This window comes from Callorhinus ursinus, unplaced genomic scaffold (assembly GCF_003265705.2).
Source record: "Callorhinus ursinus isolate GAN/ISIS: 27379988/994484 unplaced genomic scaffold, GSC_fseal_2.0 scaffold9, whole genome shotgun sequence".
NCBI classification, from domain to species: Eukaryota; Metazoa; Chordata; class Mammalia; order Carnivora; family Otariidae; genus Callorhinus; species Callorhinus ursinus.
In genome coordinates this window covers 48,263,712-48,287,965 of record NW_027397071.1, presented here as the reverse complement: position 1 = coordinate 48,287,965, position 24,254 = coordinate 48,263,712, and the positions used below count along the sequence as shown (strand labels likewise).

Genomic DNA, 24,254 nt, shown 5'->3' with positions numbered 1-24,254 from the left:
ATACAAAAGCTGTTGTATAACATTTACCCTGCATATCTCAAAATACTTTGCAAGCCAGAAAAAAAAAATATGTATGAGACAACTAAGAAGAAAATTGTTGAATGCATTAATAAGTAGATATTGGCAAACATGACAGCTAATTATAATAATAACAACCGTAACTCCTATTTAATGAACAACTAGTATGTGAAAAGCTCTCTGTGAGGTGCTTTACATATTGTCACAACACTGTAAGGTGGGGGGTATTGTGCATGTAAAGAAATGGATTAAGAATTTCGTATAGGTACACATGGCTAGTAAGTAGCAGAGTCAGGATTCAAACCCAGGTCATTTTACCTCCCAAACCATTTACCTGGTAGGCAAGGGCTTGAGAATAAGTAGCATGGTGAAATTGCAGTTATTAATAAAATTTTCAACATCATCTATTATTAGGAATAATAGATTATTATAAAAAGGGAAATGAGAACCATATTACTAATTTTCTGGATTGTGTTTATTTGGAAAATAGGCGTTCCAACTCAGCTTGAAATTTTTCTTTTATTTAGAAAGTTTCTGAGTATTTTGTGCAACAATGTTTTAAAAGCGGGGATCTGAAAGAATAGGAGTGGAGAATTTGAAAATTTGGTTGGAAAATTTTTTTCTGCGAGAGCGTAGGGCAAAAAGTTCTCTTTTAAACTTTGTTATTTTTCTATATTTTATCTCAGAAAAATAAGCATGGTAGTTTTTTGAACACATGGGAGTTATGTATAATGTTTTAATATGGTAAAACTAGGTGTGGAGCATTGTCCATGCCAGCAGTTCTTGAAAGAATTTGATGTTTCACTGAAAATCATTACAAAATCTGATTGGGAGTTTGAATATGGACAGATCCAGGCTTTTAGGTGCTAAATATTAAAAAGACTATGGTGTACATCCCCAATCTATAATCCAAATATAGGAAGTGGAAGGAAATTTAAAAAATACTGTGATTTTTCTTAACCACTATGACTGTGTTGATACTTTTAGAGAAAACTCAAATTCTTTCAAGGATTTTTGTCATTTGCTGCTTGTGACTGGGTAGGTTGGAGAAATGATATGTTGGCTGGGGTGATCTGTAAATAGCTGACTGATTTCTTAGTTTTCAGGGCTAACATGGGATAAAACTAGGTTTTCAGCCTGGCCTATTCCAGTGGTTCTTAAATGGGCAAGGTACTGCTTCCGGGCGGGACACATTGGAAATATGTTAGGGGCTCTAGAAGCATTCACTGGGCAAACACCAGAAATGCTGTAGATGTCCTACAATGTTCTGGACTGTTACATTCAGTGACAAATTATCTCGTGTCCGGTGCAGCTTTCAAATGTTTTGCTGAAGAGGTAAGTGAAAACCCTCTATAGTTTTCCGAGCCTAGAACATACATTGGTTTTACACTGAAATATATATATATATATATATATATATATATATATATATATGCAGAGAAATTTCCAGGATTAAAAATGCTGTGTAAATTGAGGAGAGATCATACTTAATTTTGTTCAGAAAAACCACTTGCCCAAAGCAACACTGCTTGTGTTTGAGAAACCAATAAAACACACCTGTCTCATTCAATCTATATAGAGGTACATGTACTTGACTACTTTACTATGTTCTCTAATATAGTATTGCTTGAGCATTTGCATATTGAAATCCATATTTTTATTATAACTTTTTTTTACTTCTTACATTATAGTTGGTATAGTATATATATTTTTGTTTAATTTTTTGTGAAGTAGGCTATTTTACCTTTCAGTTTCATTTTGAGATACTAAACAGGGAAATACAAAATATTTTTATATTTATATATATTTGTGTTACTCAGAGTATACAAAATGAACTCCTTGATGATTTTAAAGAATTTGAGTCAACATTACAACTTTTGGAGATTATATACACAATTCTATATTTCAGGTTCATTTAAAAAATTAGAACAATCTACAACAATGAAATTAAGCTGAGCATAAACTGCCCTCTTTGAGGCAGAAATACTGGGATATAGGTGTTACAAATCTTCTAAAAAATGATGTCACTGTTAATTGATTTTTATTTATTCTACTGTAACTGGAATTTTAAAATTTCACTCTCTAATTGCTTGTTGTTAGAATATAGAAATATAACTGATTTTTATTTGTTGATCTTATTTCAGGGGCCTTGCCTAATTCACTTATTAATTTTAATAGTTTTAGATTTTTATAGGTGGTTAGATTTCTATGAATAATGACAGCTTTATTTCTTCCTTTCCAATCCTTAGACTTTTTATCCTTTGCATTATTGCACTAGCTAGGATCTCTCTCACAATGTTGACTAGAAGTCGTGATGGTGAGTATCCTTATTTTGTTCCTCATCTCAGAGGAAAAGCTATTAATCTTTGACCATTAAGTACAATATTGATGTAGGATTTACATAGGTGCTTTTTTAAAAATCAGATTAAGAAAATTATCTTCTTAGTGTGCTAAGTTTTTATCATGAATTTTATCAAAAGTTTTTTTGTATCATGATATCATGATTGTACTATTTTATTTTGTTAATATGAATTACATTGATTTTTTTTGAGTGTTAACTTTGCTCAACTTAGTTGTGATATGTTATTCTTTGTATATGTTGCTAGATTTGACTTGCTAATATTTTGTTGAGGAATATTTTTGTTCACAAGAGGATTAACCTATAATTTTCTATTGTTGTGGTCCCCTTGCCAGGTTTGGTAATCAAGGTTTTGCTGGCCTTATAAAACAAATTAGGAGATATTTCTCCTCTTTATTCTGTTCTTTGGAATGGTTTTGTAAGATTGGAATTGTTCTTTAAATGTCTGGAAGAATTTCCTGGTGAAACCATTTGGGCCTGGAAGTTTTGTTGTAGGAAGATTTTAAAAGGTGGATTCATTTATTTTAATAGGTATAGATTCACTCAGATTTTCTATTTCTTTTTGTGTTAGTTAAGTTGTGTTTTTCTAGGAATTTATCCATTTTATCTGAATTTTCAAATTTATTAGTAAAAGGTTTTCTTTTTATCCTTTTAAGATCTTTTTTTTTAAAAAACATTTTATTTTCTTATTTGACAGAGAGATACACAGTGATAGAGGGAACACAAGCAGGGGGAGTGGGAGAGGGAGAAGCAGGCTTCCCATGGAGCAGGGAGCCCGATGAGGGGCTCGATCTCAGGACCCTGAGATCATGACCTGAGCCGAAGGCAGACGCTTAACGACTGAGCCACCCAGGCGCCCCCCTTTTAAGATCTTAATATTTGTAGGTTGTATGGTCTTGTCTCTATTTTTATTGTTAATATTGATATTTCTCTCTGTTTTTTATACTGATAATTCTCATTTTTTTTAAGATTTTATTTATTTATTTGACAGAGAGAGACACAGCGAGAGAGGGAACACAAGCAGGGGGAGTGGGAGAGGGAGAAGCAGGCTTCTTGCTGAGCAGGGAGCCCGATATGGGGCTCGATCCCAGGCCCCTGGGATCATGACCTGAGCCGAAGGCAGACGCTCAAAGATTGAGCCCCAAAGATTTTTATTTTTTATTTTTTTTTAAGATTTTATTTTTTGACAGAGAGAGACAGCGAGAGAGGGAACACAAGCAGGGGGAGTGGGAGAGGGAGAAGCAGGCTTCCTGCTGAACAGGGAGCCTGATGTGGGGTTCCATCCTAGGTCCCTGGGATCATGACCTGAGTCAAAGGCAGACGCTTGAAGACTGAGCCACCCAGGTGCCCCTCTCATTTTTTTGATGCATATTGCCAAAGTTTTATGAATTTTATTAATCTTTGCAAAGAGCTATTATTTTTGATTTGGTTGTTTTTTATATTATAAATTTGTTTTCGATCTCATGAGTTCTTTTATCATTATTATTTACTTTAACACTCGATTCCAATTTTCTGAAATTTTTTCTAGTTTCTTAACATAGAAGCTTATATCTCTGATTGTCAGTGTTCTTCCAAAAAATATTTTCATTTAAGGGTATCAGTTTCCTCTAAGCATAGCTTTAGCTGCATCCTGTTAGTTTTATTATGTCATATTTTTGTTGTCATTTAGTTCAAAATATTTTATAATTTCCATTGTGATTTTTTTTTTGGACTCACAGCGTCATGTAGAAATGTACTTCTTTTTTTAAAAATTGTATTTTTTAAAATTCCAGTTAGCTAACATACAGTGTTATATTAGTTTCAGGGGTGTAATATAGTGCTTCAGCAATTCCATACCTGGTTCTCATCACAAGTACACTCCTTAATCCCCATCACCTATTTCACCCATCCCCCCTAGAAATGTACTTCTTCATTACTAAGCAATTGGGGAGTTTCTAGGTTTTTGGGGTTTTTTTCCCTTGCTGTTTGTTTCTAGTTTACTTTTCCTGTGGTCAGAGAACATACTTTGGATGATTTTAGTTCTTTGAAATTTGTTGCAGTTGCTTTGGGCCCTGCATATTGTCAATTTTTATATATGTATGTTACATGTCTTTTTTTTTTTTTTTGAGGCTGATTTGGCCTTTATTTTTATTTATTTATTTTTTTAAGTAGGCTCCACACCCAGTGTGGGGCTTGAACTCACAACCCTGAGATCAAGAGTTGCATGCTCTACCAACTGAGCCAGCCGGGTAACTGCCCCTTATATGTCTACTTTAAAAGAATGTGCATACTGAAGTTATTTGGTTCCATGTTCTATATATGTCAATTATATCACTTTTTAAAATCTTGTAGCACAGATGTTATATATCCTTACTTTCCCATTATGAATTTGGATTTGCCTGTTTCTCTTTTTATATTTGCTAACTTTTGCTTTATTTAACTTTGAGGCTATGATTTTAGGTGCATACCATATACACTTAAAATTGTTATATCTTTATTGTGAAATGTCTCTCATATCTAGTAATGCCTCCTATCTTAAAGTCTACCTTTCTAATATTAATGGAGCCATACCAGCTTTCTTTGGGCTAATACATACATGGTATATCTTTTTTCATCTTTATACTTCAATTTAATTTTGCTTTTATATTTAATCTGTATCCTCTGTAAATAGCATATACAAGAATTTAAAAAAATCCAGCCTGACAGTTTAGTCTTTAGTTCAAGTATTTAAAGTATTTAATGTAATTATTGATATATTAAGGTCTACAGCTACCATGTTACTATTTGTTTCCTGTTTGTGTTCCACCTGTTTTATGTACCATTTTTCTTCTTTGCTTTTTTTTGATTAATCAAGCATTACTTTTAACTTTCCCCTTTTCCTCTCTACTAGCGTGTTACACATTTGTTTCCATTTTACTTTTTGTGTGTATATGATTGATCCAATGCTACTTTTACTTAATCACATTCCAGATGAAGTTAAGCTCTGAGAATACTTTAATTCTATTTTCCCTGCCTTCCCTTCACAATTCCCCCTCCCTTTCTGCCTCTTTTGTCATTATTATAATTCATTTTATTTACATATTTAATTCCCCATGAGACACTGATATTATTGGTTTTACAGTCAGTCTCTGCTTAGATTTACTCACATATTTACCCTAGCCATGGCTTTTCATTATTTCCATCTGTTCCCTCTGGGATCTTTTCCTTCTGCATGAAAAACAAAACAAAACAAAACAACAACAACAATAAAAGAACTTCTTTTAGTATTTCTTGTAATGCGTATTTGGTATAAAAGAATATTCTTAGCTTTCAGTCTGGAAATGATTAGTTTTTGCCTTTGTTTTTGAAGGTAATTTCATTGGATTTATAGAATTCTGGGGAGGAAGATCCCCCCCTTCACCCCCAACACTTTAAGGCTTTCTTCCTTTCTTGGAAAGTTAGCTGTTAGTTTTATTGTTGCTGTTTGATGCTGCATCTTTTTTCTTTGGCAATTTTTAAAGACTTTTCTTGGGGCACCTAGGTGGCCCAGTCAGTTAAGCATCTGCCATCCACTCAGGTTATGATCCCAGGGTGCTGGGATCAAGCCCTATGTCGGGTTCCCAGCTCAGTGGGGAGTCTGCCTACCCCCCCACCATGCTCACTGGCTCACTCTCTCTCAAACAAATAAATAAAATCTAAAAAAAAAGACTTTATATATTTGGTTTCAGCAGTTTTTCCTAGGTGTGATTTTCCTTGTGTTTATCCTGCTTGGGGCTTTCAGATCTTCTTAAATCTGTGTAGCTTAATGTTTTTTGTAATTCTCATAATTCTATGCCATTATCTTTTCAAATATTGTTTTTGCTTTGTTCTCTTCTCTCTTTTTGGGATTCTAATTACTTTTATGTTAGAACTTTTTACTCTGTTCCATACATGTCTGATTTTATTATCTGTATTCTTAGTCTTCATTTCTCTTTTCCATTTTGATTATATTTTGCTATCTTAGAGCTCACTAGCTCTTTGCTGTGTCTACTTTATTATTACACCATCTGTTAACTTAATATCATTTTGTATTTTTCAGCTTTCAAATTTTTATTAGATTATTTTAAATAATAGATTCTCCAAAAAGAAAAAAGAAAAAAAAAACCCAAACCTATGGGTGCCTGGGTGGCTCAGTCAGTTGAGTGACCAACTCTTGGTTTTGGCTCAGGTTGTGATCTCAGGGTCATGGGATCGAGTCCTGTGTTTGGCTCCATGGAGTCTGGTTGGGACTCTCTCTTCCTCTCCCTCTGCCCCTCTCCCCTGCTCCTCTCTCTCTTTCTCAAATAAATCTTTAAAAAAATAGATTTTCCATTTTACCTATTTCTTCAAATATATTAATCACAGTCATTTATTTTATTTTATTTTTTAAGATTTTATTTATCTGTCAGAGAGAGAGAGAGAGAGCGCACAAAAGCAGGGGGAGCAGCAGAGGCAGAGGGAGAAGCAGACTCCTTGCCGAACAAGGAGCCCGATGTGGGACTCGATCCCAGGACCCTGGGATCATGACCTGAGCTGAAGGCAGATGCTTAACTGACTGAGCCACCCAGGTGTCCCAATCATAGTCATTTAAAAAAAACATACTTATTAACTCCTATGTGTGGGTCGTTTGTGAATCTTTATATTTTCTGTTTTTCTTCTTGGTTCTCTTCATATGCCTGGCAGTTTTTTTTTTTTATTAAATGTCCAGTATCGTGTATGAAGATGCTGTGGATGATGTCATCTCCTTTATGAGAGTATTTACCCTATTCCTTGCCCACAGTAGAAAGATCACCTCAATCTAATCAGGCTCTCAGTCTAATTAAGTGTGTTTTGCAGACTTTTAAGATTTGTCTATTTCTGGGTTTTCCCAATCCTAGGCCCCCAGAAGTACTGATTGAGAGCCTTAGATGTTTCTCTCAGCAGGTCCTAAACTCCAATTTTTGTCTTCCTAATACTGTGAGTCCACTGAATACTCGGAAAAAATGCTCGTTCTGCCTTTCATCTCCTTGACTTCTGAGCCTCTTACCCTGTGCAGCTCAGTTAACCATACTTCAAGGAGAACGCACATGTTAGGTTCACTTCTTTGAGCCTCTCGGGGACATGACTTTTCAGACCTGAACTTCATTTTTGTCACTGTAGCCCCAGAAGTTCTAAAGTTCTGCAGGCTTCTCTGCCTCTTAGTAGCTGCCCTCTGCCTGACTGCTCAACTTCTTGCCCCATGTCAAGAACTGGCAAATACCCTACTGAGAAAAATGGGCTTTCAGAAAGTTGGGCTTACCTCTGTGAGCCTCATATCTCCCCAAGATCTGGATCCTCAAATCTTGACTGATCAGTAGCTTTCCTGTTGCTTCAAACACAGGTGTTTTTGGATTTTACCTGGCTTTCTGATTGCCCTCAGCAGAACTGTTGGCCTGCTACATTCCACTCTGTTACAGCTGAAAGTTGAAGCAGATCATGTTTGTTTTGTTTCAATTTAATGTAGGTTCTGTTAAAAAAATGAAAACAACAGAGCAAAAAGCTCCAAAATATCAATGACATTATAAACATCTTATATGAAAAATAAAGAGTGTGTGCAGTTGATTTCTAGTTACTGTTTCTTGCTTTTTTTTTAAGATTTTATTTATTTTTTGAAAGAGAGACAGTGAGAGAGGGAACACAACAAGCAGGGGGAGTGGGAGAGGAAGAAGCAGGCTCCCCACTGAGCAGGGAGCCTGATGTGGGGCTCGATCCCAGGACCTTGGGATCATGACCTGAGCCGAAGGCAGACGCTTAACGACTGAGCCACCCAGGTGCCCCTGTTTCTTGCTTTTTAAAAGCATGTCAGTATGGGCGCCTGGGTGGCTCGGTTGGTTAAGCGACTGCCTTCGGCTCAGGTCATGATCCTGGAGTCCCGGGATCGAGTCCCACATCGGGCTCCCTGCTCAGCAGGGAGTCTGCTTCTCCCTCTGACCCTCTTCCCTCCCGTGCTTTCTATCTCTCATTCTCTCTCTCTCTCAAATAAATAAAATTAAAAAAAAAAAAGCATGTCAGTATCTTCTTTCCCCATATGTTCTCTGAAATATGTACACATTTGTGTTGCCTTGTTCCAGAGAACATGTATATTAAAAGACTTTTTCATTTTCCTGAGTCTGGTCTTCCATCCAGATGTTTAGTACTTTTTTATGATTTTATGATTTGGAATTTTCAACTCTCACCTGCCAAGTTCCCTGTGATTCTAAAATTCACAAAATAATTTGAGTGATTGCATTATAAGTTTTAGAAAACTTGATTCAAACGTTTTACTGTAGCTGAGTAGGTGTTTTTTTTCAGTGTCCTTGTCAGGTTGCAGGGTTATGTGTGGTGCTGGTCTCACCCATGAGCTTCATCTCACTATCTGTGCCCTTGGTTTCTCAAATTCAAGTTCAGTTCAAGTGTTCATCTCGTATTTTTTGCACACTTGTGCAGTAGACTCTCCTTCCTTCTCAAATACACATTTTTATAGTTGTAGGAATTAGGTCAGGGGAATAAATAGCTCTCCTCAAATGTGGCATAAAACTGAAGGGTCACCAAGTGATTGGTGCATTACCCATTTGTGGAAATGTTTTTCATGTTTCCCCAAATTTCCTATCAAAATCAAACTAGCTAGGGGCACCTGGGTGGCTCAGTTAGTTAAGCATCTGACTCTTGATTTTTGGCTCAGGTCATGATCTCAGGGTTGTGAGATCAAGCCGGGTTGGGCTCTGTCCTGGGTGTGGAGCCTGTTTGAGATTCTCTCTCTCCCTCTGCCCCTCCCTCCCCCCTTAAAAAAAAATCAAACAAGCTAGCATTTATTTTTCAGTCTTCAGATGCATTTTCCTACTCTAGTGCTGGTAATGTTCTATTACTTGATTTGGCTGCTGTTTTTTTAGGTCCATTCAGTTTGTGAAAATTCATAAAGTTGAACACATGATTGGATCACTTTTAAGTATATCTGCTGCACTTACATAAAATTTTTCATAGAACTAACATTTTCATGTTAAATTTTAAAAAAGAAGTGTCAAGGACAAAAGAGCTTAAGAATCACTGATCAGAGGATGCCTGGGTGGCTCAGTTGGTTGAGCGTCTGCCTTCGACTCAGGTCATGATCCCAGGGTCCTGGGATGGAGCCCCGCATTGGGCTCCCTGCTCAGTGGGGGAGTCTGCTTCTCCCTCTGCCTGCCACTCCCCCTGCTTGTGTTCTCTCTCTCTAGCAAATAAATAAATAAAATCTTAAAAAAAAAATCACTGATCAAAGTCAGGCTCCAATCTCTAAAATGATTAGGAATGAGGAGGCTGAAGCTTGGAAAGGATAAATTGCTTGGGGGTGGGCAGGGACTGGTAGCCAGGCTTCTCACTCCTGGTCTGTCTTGCTTTTCTAAACTGATTCATATATATATGAATATATATGCTTAAGTATATATATATTTAAAAAATATATTTTAAGTAACCTCTGCACCCAACGTGGGGCTCGAACTCACAATCCAGAGATCAAGAGTCGCATGCTCTACTGGCTGAGCCAGTCAGGCGCCCCTCTAACCAGTTGACTCAGACGGGATGGGGAAGATCCAGCATGCACTAACACTGGAGCTGGATGACATTCTCAGAACCCCAAATGTGTCTTACACGAGTCAGCACTTAACTCCCCACTCTGTTTCTGCCCTCTTCAACCTCTTCCCTGGTTATTAAAAAACAGACACTTTTATCTCTTGTGAACTTGGAGATGGCTATATTATTACCTAAGAATCATTTGACTACATCTGCTTAGAAAAAAGGGTAATTTGTGCTTGTGAAATTAACAAGAGCCCAGCAAAAGGTACTTTGTTCCCCTTTTACACCATTTTTAGTTTGGTGCTGTGTGGTTTAAATTTAGAATACTTCCTCCAAACTGGGGATGGGGGTGGGGGATGCAGAGATTGAACCCAGCTGTGACTTCTGCTGCTGTGAAATAAATGGGAAAATCTGGGAACCAGTGTTAGAAGGAGAGGACCCCAAGAGAGGGGCCTGCAGGAGAGGGGACTTGCCTTCACTGGGGTAGGGGAGCAGTAAGGAGAAAGAAACAGTGGTTGGTATCTCCTCTTTTTCTCCTGCTCTTGGAAGATTTGGCCTACTGAGAATGTGGTGAGGCGTTTTATTTATGCACACACGAGTACACAGACACATACACCCTGGAATTGGTAGTGAGTATTATGTCATCTTGGATTCATTTTACTTTCTCAAAGGCTAGATTTTGAGTTCCCAGCATGCTGTTCCTTCTACCTAGAATGTATTTACCCTCCTCTTCCCTGGCTTAGTTCGATTCCTCTTTCAGATAGTAGCTTCTTCTGGGAGGCTTTCTCTGACTCCAGGTCCCCTCCCCATGCCCTGCCTTATAACACATTCCCAGAGCATCCTGTGTTTTCCCTTTCATGTCACTTCTCATACTTTTAGTTACTAGATTAAATTCTGACACAGCATAGGACCTCAATACATACTGTAAAATGGCGGGGGCAGGGGAGGAAAGAAGAGAGAGAGGGAGGGAGAGAGGAAAAAGAAAAGAAGAAAGAAAGCCATGTTTTGATCCCTACTCTTAGACTAACAAGATGGACAAGTTCCTTAACTTTCTAGCCTCAGTCTCTTCATTTTCAAAACTGGAATAGTAATACCCAACTTACAGGGTTGTCGTGAGATTAGAAATAGTATGTAAAAATCACCTAGGACTGCACCTGGCATGTAGTCTTACACAGGCCTGACTCAATTTGGTGTCATTAAGAAGTACATATGGTGGGGCGCCTGGGTGGCTCAGTCGTTAAGCGTCTGCCTTCGGCTCAGGTTGTGGTCCCAGGGTCCTGGGATCGAGCCCCACATCGGGCTCCCTGCTCGGCGGGGGGCCTGCTTCTCCCTCTCCCACTCCCCCTGCTTGTGTTCTCTCTCTCTCGCTGTCTTTGTCAAATAAATAATAATAAAAAAAGAAGTACATATGGTTTCAAAGGAAAGTATGAAAATTCAGAAAAGCACAGAGAAAAGCTGTAAAACCATGTATTAATCCACACCTCTGGGATCACTGTTAAAATTTGAATGCGTCCCCTTTTGTGTATATCTTTATATTTTCATATAAAATAGGAAAATTATGAAAAATTTTCATATATTTTCATTTACAGCATGCCTGTGTGGCTTAGTCGGTTAAGTGTCCAACTTGGTTTCAGCTCAGGTCATGATCTCAGGGTGGGGAGATCGAGCCCCATGTCAGGCTCCACACTCAGTGTAGAGTCTGCTTCAGATTATCTCTCCCTCTGCCCTTCCCCTGCTCACATGTGTGCACTCGAGCATGGTGCTCTCTCTCAAATAAATAAATCTTTAAAAAAAAATATATGTGCTTTACCTTGTTCAGATCATATTTTCTTTTTTTTCCACATGATGGCCCAAATACCTCATACTTTTTAGTATTGCAAAATACTGCTATATTCAAAATATTGCATAATAATACATAGGCCTTCAGCTGTTAAAAGAAGATTTAGAAACTGGCACTTTAACCGTTCAAACTGTCCTTTCAACAGAACCATGTTTTATGATTTAGGAGAATAATCCAAATTGCAGGGTAAACAAATAATATAGGGGATAAGGTACAAATTGACGTTTTGTTTTTGTGTTTTGTTTAGATAATCTTTCTTATTTATTTTGGTAAATTGGAGGATTATTTGAGATGTTTAAAGAAATGCGGAGGCCAGGGGGGAATGAAACTCCATTGGCCTGGAGGTTCAGAGGCCTGAAGTTTTCCTACTTACATTCTAGTCCCCAACGCAGCTTGACTCAGTGACTTCACATTTGGGTCTCATTTTCCCCACCCATGTAAATGAGAGAGTGGGTTTCATTATAGAGATTTTCAAACTGGGCTTTCCCGAGTGCTAGAGTTCTGTGGAGAGGTTTTCTTTTTTCATATTGGGTAAGATTTCCTCTGAGGAAAGAATTACATGGCTTAAAACAAACCAACAAACACCAAAAAAAAAAAATTAAGTGGAACATTTCTAATAAAATTCCAATGTGCTTTTTCTTTTTTTTTTTCCTGAGACAGAATTCACATACCATAAAACTAGTCCTTTTAAAGTAGTATACAATAAAGAGATTTTTGATGTATTCACAAGATTGTGCAACCAGTTGCTGCTCTCTAATTCCATAACATTTCCATTGCCCAGAAAGAAACCTGGTACCCATTAATGCTCTCTCCTCTTTCCCCCCTTTCCCCAGCCCCTGGCCACTACCAGTCCACCTTCTGTCTCAATGGATTTGCCTTTTTTTTGGCTTCTCATATAAATGGAATAATACAATATGTGGTCTTTTGTGTCTGGCTTCTTTCACTTAACAGTATTTTCAAGGTTTCTCCATATGGTAGCATGGGTAAGTGCTTCATTCCTTTCTGTTTAAGCTTTTCAGGAATTTTTTTTTTTCAGGCTTGGAAAAAAAGTTGATCAGACTATATTAGAGGAAGTCCCATAGTAGTAGAATGCTTTATCAGCACTGTTCATTGAGAGGTAAAACAATTTCAGTACTTCAGGCTTTTAAATAAAAGGCTGTATTTAGTGCATGTGAAAAACCATTTAAACTCCTGCCCCCCCAACCCTCCTTAAAGCCAGGAGACGGGTGTACTGATTGGCCAGTTTTGTTTTTCTCCTTTGTGTCTGGAGGAGTCTTTCATTGCTTTCATTGCTGGGAGTATATGAAGTGTCTCTTCCCAATTCAGTTGGTCTATTAAGAATACTCTTTTTGAAAACCCTTTTCAAAGAATATATTCCCTGCAGCCTTTCCTGTGTTATCACCTGAATGAGAGGCTCCATTCTAACCATATGAAGTGCACACTATTCCAAGAACTGTTGTGAGTCACAGCGATAGGAGGTGATCAGGAGATAACCCTTGCCTCCCCCTGGTGTTCCCAACAATTTCCCTTCTATAAATCCCCATAGCTTCCCCACCCCCTCCTTTTATGGTGTCTACCTTATTCTGTGCTGTGTTTTAGGTCTGGGGAGGTATCTAATCCAGGGCGCAGCACTATGCCTATCACAAAGTTGATGCTCATGATACATTTATGGAGTAATTTAATGTATCCCCCACCCCCAGCAACTTGGGAGATCAATGAACATGTGCTGAATGAAACTGACTCTTACTCTGTGTATATTCTTCTCTCATACAATCAGAGCCTAATTTTCATTTTGTTAATTAGTACTCTGCACAAGCCATTTGAATAGCAGAATTCCAAGTGGTCATCTGTTTTTGTTTTTTTTTTGATCACCTAGAGATCACTTCTTAAGATTGAAAGGTCATGGACAGTCTCTTTCATCTTGTTTGATAAATGTAGAAAATTATAACAGCAGTGATGAGAACAATGTGTTGGTCTTGATATAACTCAGATGAGGTAATGCATATAATTTAAAATCTTAGATATAGAAAGTAGGTTATACTTTATTTATAACTTATACTTATTTATTTATTACTCAAAAATAATAAAATTGCTGCTTACTTACCTTTTACTATGTGCTGGTATTATGCTAAGTGCTGAGCATATATTATCTCATTTAAAAAACTAGCAATATTGGGCAACCCTCTTGAGTCCCCTCCCTCTTTGGGAGCTTTGTACTATCACTTTGCTATTGCTCAATAAAGCTTGTTTGCTGCCCCCCCAAAATAAAAAAAAATAAAACTAGCAATATTAATGTTATTAATATGTCCATTTTATTGATGAAGTCATTGAGAATCAGAATCATGAAATAATCTAAGGGTTGAACAACTAGTAAACAGTAGATCTAGAATTCCAACATAGATTTCTTTGACCCCCAATTTATGTTCTCTATGCTGTTTTGTCTCTTTAGGTAAAAACAGAAACTGTCACATTGTGAGAGTTAATGCCCACCTGAAAATTATGTTCTGAAAGCTAAATTATTATTATTATATTATTATTATTAACATTGTTTCTGGCCCATATAAAAATGAATAAATCAGTGAGTGAATGACTGAGTTAAAGAAAGTGAATGAAAGGTTGAGGTGAGTAGGTTGGAGATACCATATGTATTACTTTGACAGATAAACTAGTGCACTTAAAATATTTATAAAAATATATTAAAATATTTATGATGGTAGATTTGCTGGAAAATAATCTTAAAAGAAATTAAAAGCCCATTCAAAAATGGCAGGCAAATGAGGGAATGCAATGTAAAAACATGGAGAGGGTGATGAGTTTATAAGTGAATATTAAAAAGTTTATATTAGAGGTCCATGAATCAGTGGAATAATGAGATTCTGTTGTAGATCATTTTGGCCTCCCTCTCCTGTCTCCTTCTTTAAAGGTACTTCCTTAATGACTCTTGAGTAGTAGTTATTTACTCCTGATTGCTGTGTATTTCCTTTCATTCATCTTCTCTTTTTTAGTCTTCGGGGAACAGACTCATTCTAAAGCTTCATAGATTGAATGAAGAAAAAGCACCTCCCCATTTACCTGCCTCCTTTTGCTGTGCCATTTAATTTAAGAGGTTGCCGGTATATCTGCTGAGATGCCGGGAAGTATGGTAGAGATTTTAGCATTCAGAATGTCAAAATGTATGCCCGGTGTTCCCCTGTCCAGTGAACCTCCTGATGCTCTCTCCAGAGAAAACCTCTTGTCTTCTGCTGGGGTTGGGGAATGGCACCTGCCCAGCTGCATTAGCCACGGGAAGGGGTCTACTGGGGATCTTACTGCCTCTACCCCTCACTACAATTGCTCAGAGGTACGTGTGCTATTACATCCTGAGTCCTTAGGGGATTCGATATTATAATTCAGATGAATATCTTAGTTTCAGCTTTCTTGATTCTGTTTTTTCTAAAATTTGTTGCTAGTTTCCTGTGAATTCATAAGAAAGGGTTAAAAGGTTGAAGGGAAAGCAAGATCAAGAAGCTTAATCTAACATGAGAAATTTATAGCGAACAAAGGCACTGGGAAAGGCCAAGTTGGCGGTAAGCAAAAGTAAATAAGAGCATTACACAAATAGGCATATTCAGAATCTTATCAGGAGATAAAATGGTAAACTTTGGGCTCAGAATGCTTCATATTGATTTGTGGGTGTGCTAATGCCCTGAAAATATTGAATTTTTAAGCAAACTTAAATTAAGTAGATGGAAAAGTGCACACAACTTCTAAGGGTTCCGGTTGATGGATTTTTATAAAGTTAATACATTTGTGAAACTAGCATCCACATCCAGTAACAAGAGATTACTAGCAACCCAGAGCCCTCTTCTGGTCACCACCCATCCTCCTACCACTGCTGAGTAACTACGAATCTGAGGTCTACCACTATAGGTTAGTTTTACTTGTTTTTTAATTTTATGTGAATGGAATAATTCAGTATATAATCTTTTGTTCTAGCTTCTTTTGCCCCAGTGCTGTATTTGTGAGGTTCATCCATGCTGTGTGGTAACTGTAGTGCATTTTCATTGCTATAGAGTATTCCAGAGAGTAAATATACCACTTTTTCATTTTAATTTTGACAGGCAGAAATGTATGTAATTTCTGGTTTTGGTGTAGTACAAACAGTATTACTATGAACACTCTCAGTGTGTCTTTTGGTGCACTTATTTCTGTTGGCTGTACACTAAGAGGGAAATTACTAGGTCAAAGCTTTGGTAGATACTGCTCTCATGTGTGGGATGACTGGGCCAGTGTCTCCATGAAGTCTCTAACCTATGGCGGGCTTGCTTGGGATCATTCTCCCAGGGAAGGAGAGGAGAATCCGGGAGAGCAAGCAGGAGTCCACCAGGCCTGTTGAGGCTAGGCTTGGAACTGGTATAATGCTACATCTCCTCTTAGTCCATTCCAATAGACTGGGTGGCCTAAACAACAGACATTTATTTCTCACAGGTCTAGAAGCTGTGAGAAGATAGGATTGGTGGTGAGAGCCCTCTTCCTGGCTTGCAGAAGGCTACCTTCTTGCTGGGTCCTCACATGATGGAGAGAGAAAGCTCTGGTCATCACTGGGGCCCTATTCTCATGACTCACCTATCCTTAATTACCTCTTAAAACCCTCACCTCCACATACCATCACATTAGGATTTGGGGCTACAACACATGAATTTGTGGGGATACAAACATTTAGTCCATAACACCCTCTGTTGTTCAGATTGAAGGAGTAAGGAAGTAAACTACTTCTTGGTGAAAGGAAATGTGAAGTACTGTTGTTGTAAAGTGGTGTGGATGGCAAGGAGTGGGGGAGAGGGGTGAGGGCTGATTGCAGCCATTTTTGCAAACAATTGTCCAGAACATACAAAAATAAGCATCCTTTAAATCATTCTTAATACTATTATCAAAAGATAATTATTGTTAATATATTGGTATATTTCCTTCCATTGTTTTGTCTATGCACATATAGATACAGACTTTCATTTTTAAAAAAGACTGTGATTCATATCTAGAATCTGATTTGTGTTCTGGTAATTTCCCTTAATGTTATATTGTAGGTATTTCCCAGGCATTAAATATTTCTTGACAATGTGGTTTAATCTATGATGCATAGGAAACCAACAATAAATTGCTGTGTTCCAGGCACTATGCTAAATACTTTCACAGTTATCTTGATTAGAAAGCAAGTTTCTTGTTAATTTGCAGGATTTATAGTCTGCTGCTGCAAAGAAAAAACAATGCATTTTATGTGATGAAAATATCCAGAGAAAATTGTACTGGTTAAGATATATCAGTAATGCCCATTTTTCTCTTGAAAGTTTGACCTGTCAACTATAACTGCTTAGGAAAGGGCAGTCTGTCTCTTGTAAATGGTGGGACACTGACAACAGATGAGACTATTTGCTCTCCATTTCTGCCTGTTGTTTCAAAGAAACCATTTTGCTGGACTAGTTCAGGTGTTAAAGTTGCATTGTTGGCAGTTGCAGACTGTTTCAAGGAACAGTTTTATTTGCAAAGATTTTGATTTTGATTCTGTGAACAGAGTAATAGCTAGTTAGAAAAGAAGGTCTAGTGGAGGGAACACTTTCATTTGTGATAGTAAGAGTCACTATGCTCGTGAATCAATAGATCTAGAGAAGTTGGGATTGTTCCCATTTGATCTCCTCTATCCCATTGGCAGGCTCTATGTCTTGAGTGATCAATCAATAAATACAGCACCTGTGCCTAAAAGCCACCTGTCCAACCTTTCATTATATGGGTGAAGCCACATCATTATTAATTTATTTGATCTGGCTGTATTTCAGGATCATGCTGAACATCGGTTCTTACTATACAGTTAGCATAATGTGATAATGAACATAAAATTTGGAGACCAGGGTTTAATCCTGGGTTATTGTCTAGTTGTTGAGTAGGAACAAATTAATTTTTTTGAGTTTCAGTTTATCGTCTATAATTACGGAAGCTTCATTCAGTCTTCTTATTGTGGAGATTAACGAGACAATTTATATCTGTACTAATATGGTAGCCACTAGTGCTCAGTGGCCTTTGAGCACTTGAAATGTGACTCGTCTAAATTGAGATGTGTGGTAAGTGTAAAATACACACTGGATTTTGAAGACTTACTATGAAAAAAATAAAAGTAACTTGCTGATTACTTTTTTCTGTAGACTGTATGTTGAAATGGAAATATTTTGTGCTCATTGAAGTAAATAAAATACATTAAAATTAATTCACTTGTTTCTTGTTTTTTAAAAATGTGGCTACTAGAGATTTAAAAGTTACATATATGACTCACATTTGTGGTTTGGATCATGTTTCTACTGGGCAATGCTACACTACATGGAAGTTCTCTGTAGAAGGTAGCGTACAGAATAAATGTTAGCTATCGCTGCAAAAGTGTAGAAGGTTTGAATGGGTAGGGGTTCTAAGTGACAGTATGAAGTTTATTATTTTACTAAATTTCTAATGTGAGCTTTATTTAGGCATCTTAACTTTTCCTCTTTAAGTGTAGCAGGGAAATAGAGGAGTGATGATCCAATCTGTGCAAACAGTAACTTCAACTCATTGAGCTAAAATGATGCAGGCACTGTGCTAAGTACTGTCTTAGGGGGGATTCCTTTGGTGCATTTGGACCTCCTGAATTCTTAGGCTATAACCACTGTGTTCTCTCTCTTGTCTGTCTGTTTCTCTCCTCCTCTCTCAAATTTACTTCTGTCTCCTTGACAACATTGTTCTCACAGATCACTTATCTCCCTCCACATTCCAGAAAGTGTGGCTCCCACTGACTCCTGCCTGTCATCCTTGCTCTAAGGGAAGACTTGGACCTATTCCCTCTAGTTTTAAATTGAAAAGTCCCATGGAAAGGCCATGTTGACTTTGCTTGGCTTCAGATAGCCACCTCGGGGCCATGGCTCTAATTCCAACGCCAGAGAAGGAAGATTTCCCAGAAAAAGGGAGTGTTACTCTTGTTCGTAAGAGAGTAAGTGTACACTGTACCTATCCTAGTTAATTTAATAAGTACAGCCATTCTTTGGGGTAATACCTCAATTTAGAAATGAGGAAACTAAGGCTCCAAGAAGGTACATATTTTATCTAAGTTTAAACATCCAGGCTGAGAGCCCAGATCTGTCTGTCACCAAAGCCCATGTTCTTAACCACTACACTGACAGAATTTGAGAAAATTAGGTTGTGTTGACTGAAGTTTTACTAAATTCACTGTTTGCTACTTTCTCCCCTACCAAATTGCTTTCCACTGAAATTTGTGAAGGAATAGGGTAAGGAAACTGGCCCCACAGTAACATGTAAATCTTTCTTGGATTGAAAACCCATACTACTATGCTGTCCAATCTTGTATCCAAAGCTTTAAAGATCGTAAAAAAGCTCTACCATAATTATCATTGTAGTGATGAGTTTAAAACATATTTACCACCACTTGGGCATTTTGCTTTTGTAATTTCTTTTTTAAGATTTTATTTATTTATTTATTTATTTATTTATTTATTTATTTATTTATTTGAGAGAGAGAGCGAGAGAGCGAGCATGAGACAGCAACAGAGGGAGAAGGAGAAATAGACTTCCACTGAGCAGGGAGCCCAATGTGAGGCTCTATCCCAGGACTGTAGAATCATGACCTGAGCTGAAGACAGACGCTTAACCAACTGAGCCACCCAGGGACCCCATGGTTTTGTAATTTCTGATTATATACTTTATTTTTGGGTACCTAGCGCATAGTTGGTACTCAATAAATATTAGCTACTGTATTTACCATACCAACAAATGTTAGCTATTATATTTAATATATATTATATTTAATAGAGGGAAGTAGCTTCTCTTAGAATTCTCTTAGAATGGGAAGGGTTCGTTATGTTAAATGCCTTAGACTAAGGACAATGGAAAGCCCTCAAACGGCTTTGAGTAGCTGAGTCACGTAACTGGATTTGCATTTTAGAAAGCTCAGAAGTGAATCAATTTGCTCGCTTCCCTGTCTCAATATTCTTATCTTTAAATTGAAAGGGATAGCCTACCCTTTATAGCTCCTTCCAACTTTAATAGTCCATAAATTTCTGCTATCCTGATAAACTTAATTCCGTGCTGATTTCCAGATCTCTCAGGTAGCAAGGCCTAGCTAAGATTATGACCAGTACTTGAAGAGGTGGGTTTTGTGGGGCTGGGGGTGAGTGAGAGTGGGGACAGGAAGCTGAGTGGATGATCTGTTATTTCCACTGTGAAATAAAGGAAACAGAAAGGTTATGCAGGTTCCTCTGACAGTCTCCTGAGAGGGAACTGGTGGATGACTTTAATTTCTCAGCATACAGTGGAATGGCACCTTGCCCCCCTCCAATATGAAATCTGATGTTATGTTCCAAAAATTAAAATGCTGCATTCTGAGATATTTGTTGATGAAATGATACAAAGTCTGGAATTTGCTAAAAAGGTAGTTAGGGATTTATACAGATAAAATATGGTTGGCCATGACTTGGTAATTGTTGATGCTGAGTGATGAGTACAAAGGGATCCATTATATAATTTTCATAATTTGTATATGTTTGAAATTTTCTGTAATAGAAAGTAGAAAGATAGAATAATAAAATAAAGATTCTCTGACTTATTACCCAAGTTCCTTATTACTTTTAGCACAAATGGAGAAAGAATCAGACTTTCTTACTTGGTCACACTGAAATAAATAGACTCAAACCTACTGTGTCATAAACACTGACACTTTGCTTTAAGTTCTTTTTAAAAAAAATTATTTATTTTTATTTTTTTTTTTTTAGAGAAAGAGAGTTATTAGAGAGAGAGTGTGTGAGCTGGGGAGGGGGGAGGGGGAAGTGTGAGAATCTCAAACAGGCTCCACACTCAACACAGACCCCGACGCAGGGCTCGATCCCAATACCCTGAGATCATGAACTGAGCTGAAATCAAGAGTCGGATGCTCAACTGACTGCAGCCGTCCAGGGGCCCCTGCTCTGAATTCTGTATCAACTTTAAGGGCTTAAAATGTTCCAGACTGCATTGAGATTATGTTGGCAGATCAAAGAAAGAGAATTACACTCCAAGGAAGGGGCAGTTCTTCTAGAATCATTGATGACATAGGCAGAGCCCTGCAGCTCTGGCCTGGGTCAGCCCAAGAAGGCAGTCTCTGGATAGCAGAGTGAGGTGGAGAGATCACTGGCTTTGGAGTCATAATAGGCACAATAGACTGAGCTATGTGTCAGGTGAAAGATAGTGACAAGAAATAACAAAATAGGTAAAATTAATTGAATTCTCACTATATGCCAGGTACTGTGCTAAGCTCTTTATGAACTTCATGTCATTTGATTCTAATGACTGCTCTATTAGTTTGATGCTCGTATTTTATAGATGAGGAAACTGAGGCATAGAGAATTTATATAATTTGTCCATGATTGCATAGACTTTATATAATTGCCAGTAAATGTTGGGATAAATCCAGTGGTTAGGTTGCAGTTGGATTCTAGTGAAGATTAGGTTTGGATGCACATAACAGAAAAAAGTAAAATAACAGTAACTTAAAACAAAATAGTTTCTTCATGAAGTGTAGAGATAATCAGTCCAGGGTTGCCATGATTCTCTGGGAATCAGGTCCTTCTGTTGCTTCATTGTGAAAATCTTCCATCCTCAAGTTCACTTCATGGTCCAAGATACCCCCTGGAGCTTCATATTCCAACCAGAAGAAAGGGAAGAGGAATGGAAGAAAAGAATACCACCCATCCTCCCTTTCAAGGATGCATACTAAAAATTGCACATATCATTTATACTTATATTACAAAATCACTGTTATTATACCACAACTTACTCTCATGCACATACCTAACAGATTATAGAAAACTTGCTTGTGGCAGGTCCAAGACATGAAAAATGACTGAGAAATAGATTTGTTATGCTATATGGCCATGTGCCCAGCCAAAGATCAAGGATTCTGTTAGCAATAGCAGCTGGAAAGGAATATTAGGGATCACTGACAGTCAGCTGCATTCAGAGCTCTGGTCTCCATAGCTATGAAATGGGTATGGTAATCCTTCTCAAAAGGCCTTTCAGGTTTAAATGGGTAACTAGATAAAAAGACAAAAAAACAAAAACCAAAAAACCCAGGCACTTAATTTAGTGCTCAGGAAATGCTCGTTCTTTCCCTTCAGTGAGATGTGGGCAAGTGGGTGACAGTGATTTCGTGCCCTGGAGACTCACACCCCAAGAATTGACTCTACCTGCATCTGAGGTGATCATTGTCTTCCTCATCACCATCATATAGGATCTGCCACATCTTCTAGGGCTCAACCTTTAGGCACAGAGGGGTTACAGAGAATAAGCACTTACATTTTGAGGATCTTTAACATAAAACCGTATATAATGAGCTCAGGGCCAAACATGGGAATATCTAAGATTTAGGGAAACTCACTTCTGTGTAGATTTGTACCTGACTTTGGGGAACTGATTACCACGTGAATATTTTCAGTTCATTATTTCCAAGATTGAGAGCAATTGAGCACAGGGCCAGTTTATGGTAGTTTGTCAGAGTCTGTCCACTTGAGAAGCTGCTTTCCTTGCTTGTAAAGTGACAAATGAAAGGGACAGGTGATTCAATGAGTTACTCTTGAAATGGTAATGTAGGTGTAACATTGTTAAACCATGAGCATGACCTTGAAGAGTCAAGGGTAAGTTGAATGTTAGCAAATGACACAGCATTTTAAGTGAGCTTACTAAAGAAACCCATGGTGAATTTTTCTGTAAGCTAAAGATGGCCTCTGAAACATTTTTTTTTTTTGCATTTTCATTAATTACCTGATAACCTTTTACTTGGCAGGCACTATGCTAGGCCTGGTAAAATATGAGGAATGTTGTCTTTACCTACCAGAGTTGCTCAAAATGCCTGAATTATAAATAGACAAATAATATTCTCAGGTTAACAGATAGTCAAATAATAATAAAATTTGTTTCATCATTTCTAAAACAATTTTTAATATATTAACATTTATGCAGTCTTTAAGCATCTTAAAATTGAGAATATGTCATGTGTAGGTCATCAGTGGTATATTTTTCTTAATGCTGTGACTCAAAATGGGTGATTTCTTAGATTTGATGAAATGAAGCATTTGGGTAGGGCTTTAGTGTTTATTATATGCTTTCAAGGACCTTATTTCATTTGATTCTTTCTGTGAGGGAGAACAAGTACCTCTTCAACTTTATGGAAAGGGAATGTGACTCTGAGTGGAAAACAAATTATAGAAAACTTGCATCTGGCAGGTCCAAAACTCAAACATAGTTGTATTTTTTTCCCCAAAGCTAGTGGTTTTTCCACCACACCTAAAGTCTTTTTAATCCGCATACACACATATTTATACACATATACATGCACAAACTCAACAGGGGCCAAGCTTATTTGAAAGCTAGGGGCTTGCTTTTAATGAATATAAAGATTATTTTTCCTTCTAGTGATTAAAACTAGGCCAAAGAGTAGCCAAGTATCCATTTTCAGGAGCACAACATAAAAAGTCCTCTAGGCCAGATAATTACAAAACAAGATTGCCTGTTGGGAACCCACATAAATTGAAAACTTTCAGGTTTCACTGAGGAGAACCTGCCATGTGGGGAGTAAAGCAAGGGTAATTCCCATAAGATGCCCAAACTATTTTTCACTGGCCACACTTAGGTCAGATCCAAGAAATGACCCAAATGTCATCCAGTGTTCACTTTGACCACTGGAATTGCCCTTTCAGGCTGGTGCAGTGGCTAAAGCATAATCAGAAAGATGGGATTTTTTAAAAAAGAATTTTTATTTATTCATTAGAGAGAGATGCATGAGCCTGAGAGAGAGAGAGAGTGGGAGCGTGGGGGCAGGAATGGGGGGAGGGGCAGAGGGAGAAGCAGACTCCCTGCAGAGCAGGGAGCCCACCGCTGCTCTCCATCCTGGGACCCTGAGATCCTGACCTGAGCCTAAGGCAGATGCTTAACCAACTGACCCACCTATGTGCCCCATAAAAATGGGATTTTGAATACTGAGAGCTAGCTGTATGAACTTGGACAAGTCTTAACCTCTCCAAGTGTGCCTCAAAAAAGGGTCACACCTTTGCAGGGTTGTTGGGAAGATGACAGTTAAGGTAGGTAAGGTACCAGGCAAATGGAAAGTAACTAATGGCAGTTGTTCTTATTACTGTTAGAAGTTCAAGGAGGCACAGGTTTTGGGGTATTGAGTTACCTTAAAAAATATACCCTGCCTGGAAAATTTGTCCTGTCTTGTAGGAGACCCAACACTCCATCAGGCACCAGGAACAGACAAGCCCATTTCTTAAGAAATATTGTAGGAATAGTTGAGGTTTTCTTCTGCTAAACATTATCAGTTCACTCAGTTTTTCCAGCACATTCCCTCATGTCTCTTATGTATTGCTCTATGTGCAACTCTTGATAGCTGCCACCATTTAAGCATCTGTTCTGTAGTAAAACCTTGATTAACTGGGACTTAGAACTAGAATACTTAAAAATGGTCATCGTTTTTCC

General features: G+C 37.7%; 1 protein-coding gene across 4 annotated transcripts in view; it reads left to right on the top strand.

Annotated features, from left to right (window-relative positions):
- DNAJC6 (DnaJ heat shock protein family (Hsp40) member C6) overlaps positions 1-24,254 on the top strand; it is a 141,322-nt gene that overhangs the window by 12,878 nt on the left and 104,190 nt on the right. The window contains exon 2 of one of the 4 annotated variants that reach the window (XM_073896607.1): positions 2,268-2,335. The exons of the other annotated variants lie outside the window; for them this stretch is intronic. Coding sequence (XP_073752708.1) covers positions 2,314-2,335 — 22 coding nt within the window. The 5' untranslated portion in view covers positions 2,268-2,313. The remainder of the gene's footprint in view (positions 1-2,267; positions 2,336-24,254) is intronic. 4 annotated transcript variants of the gene reach the window in all.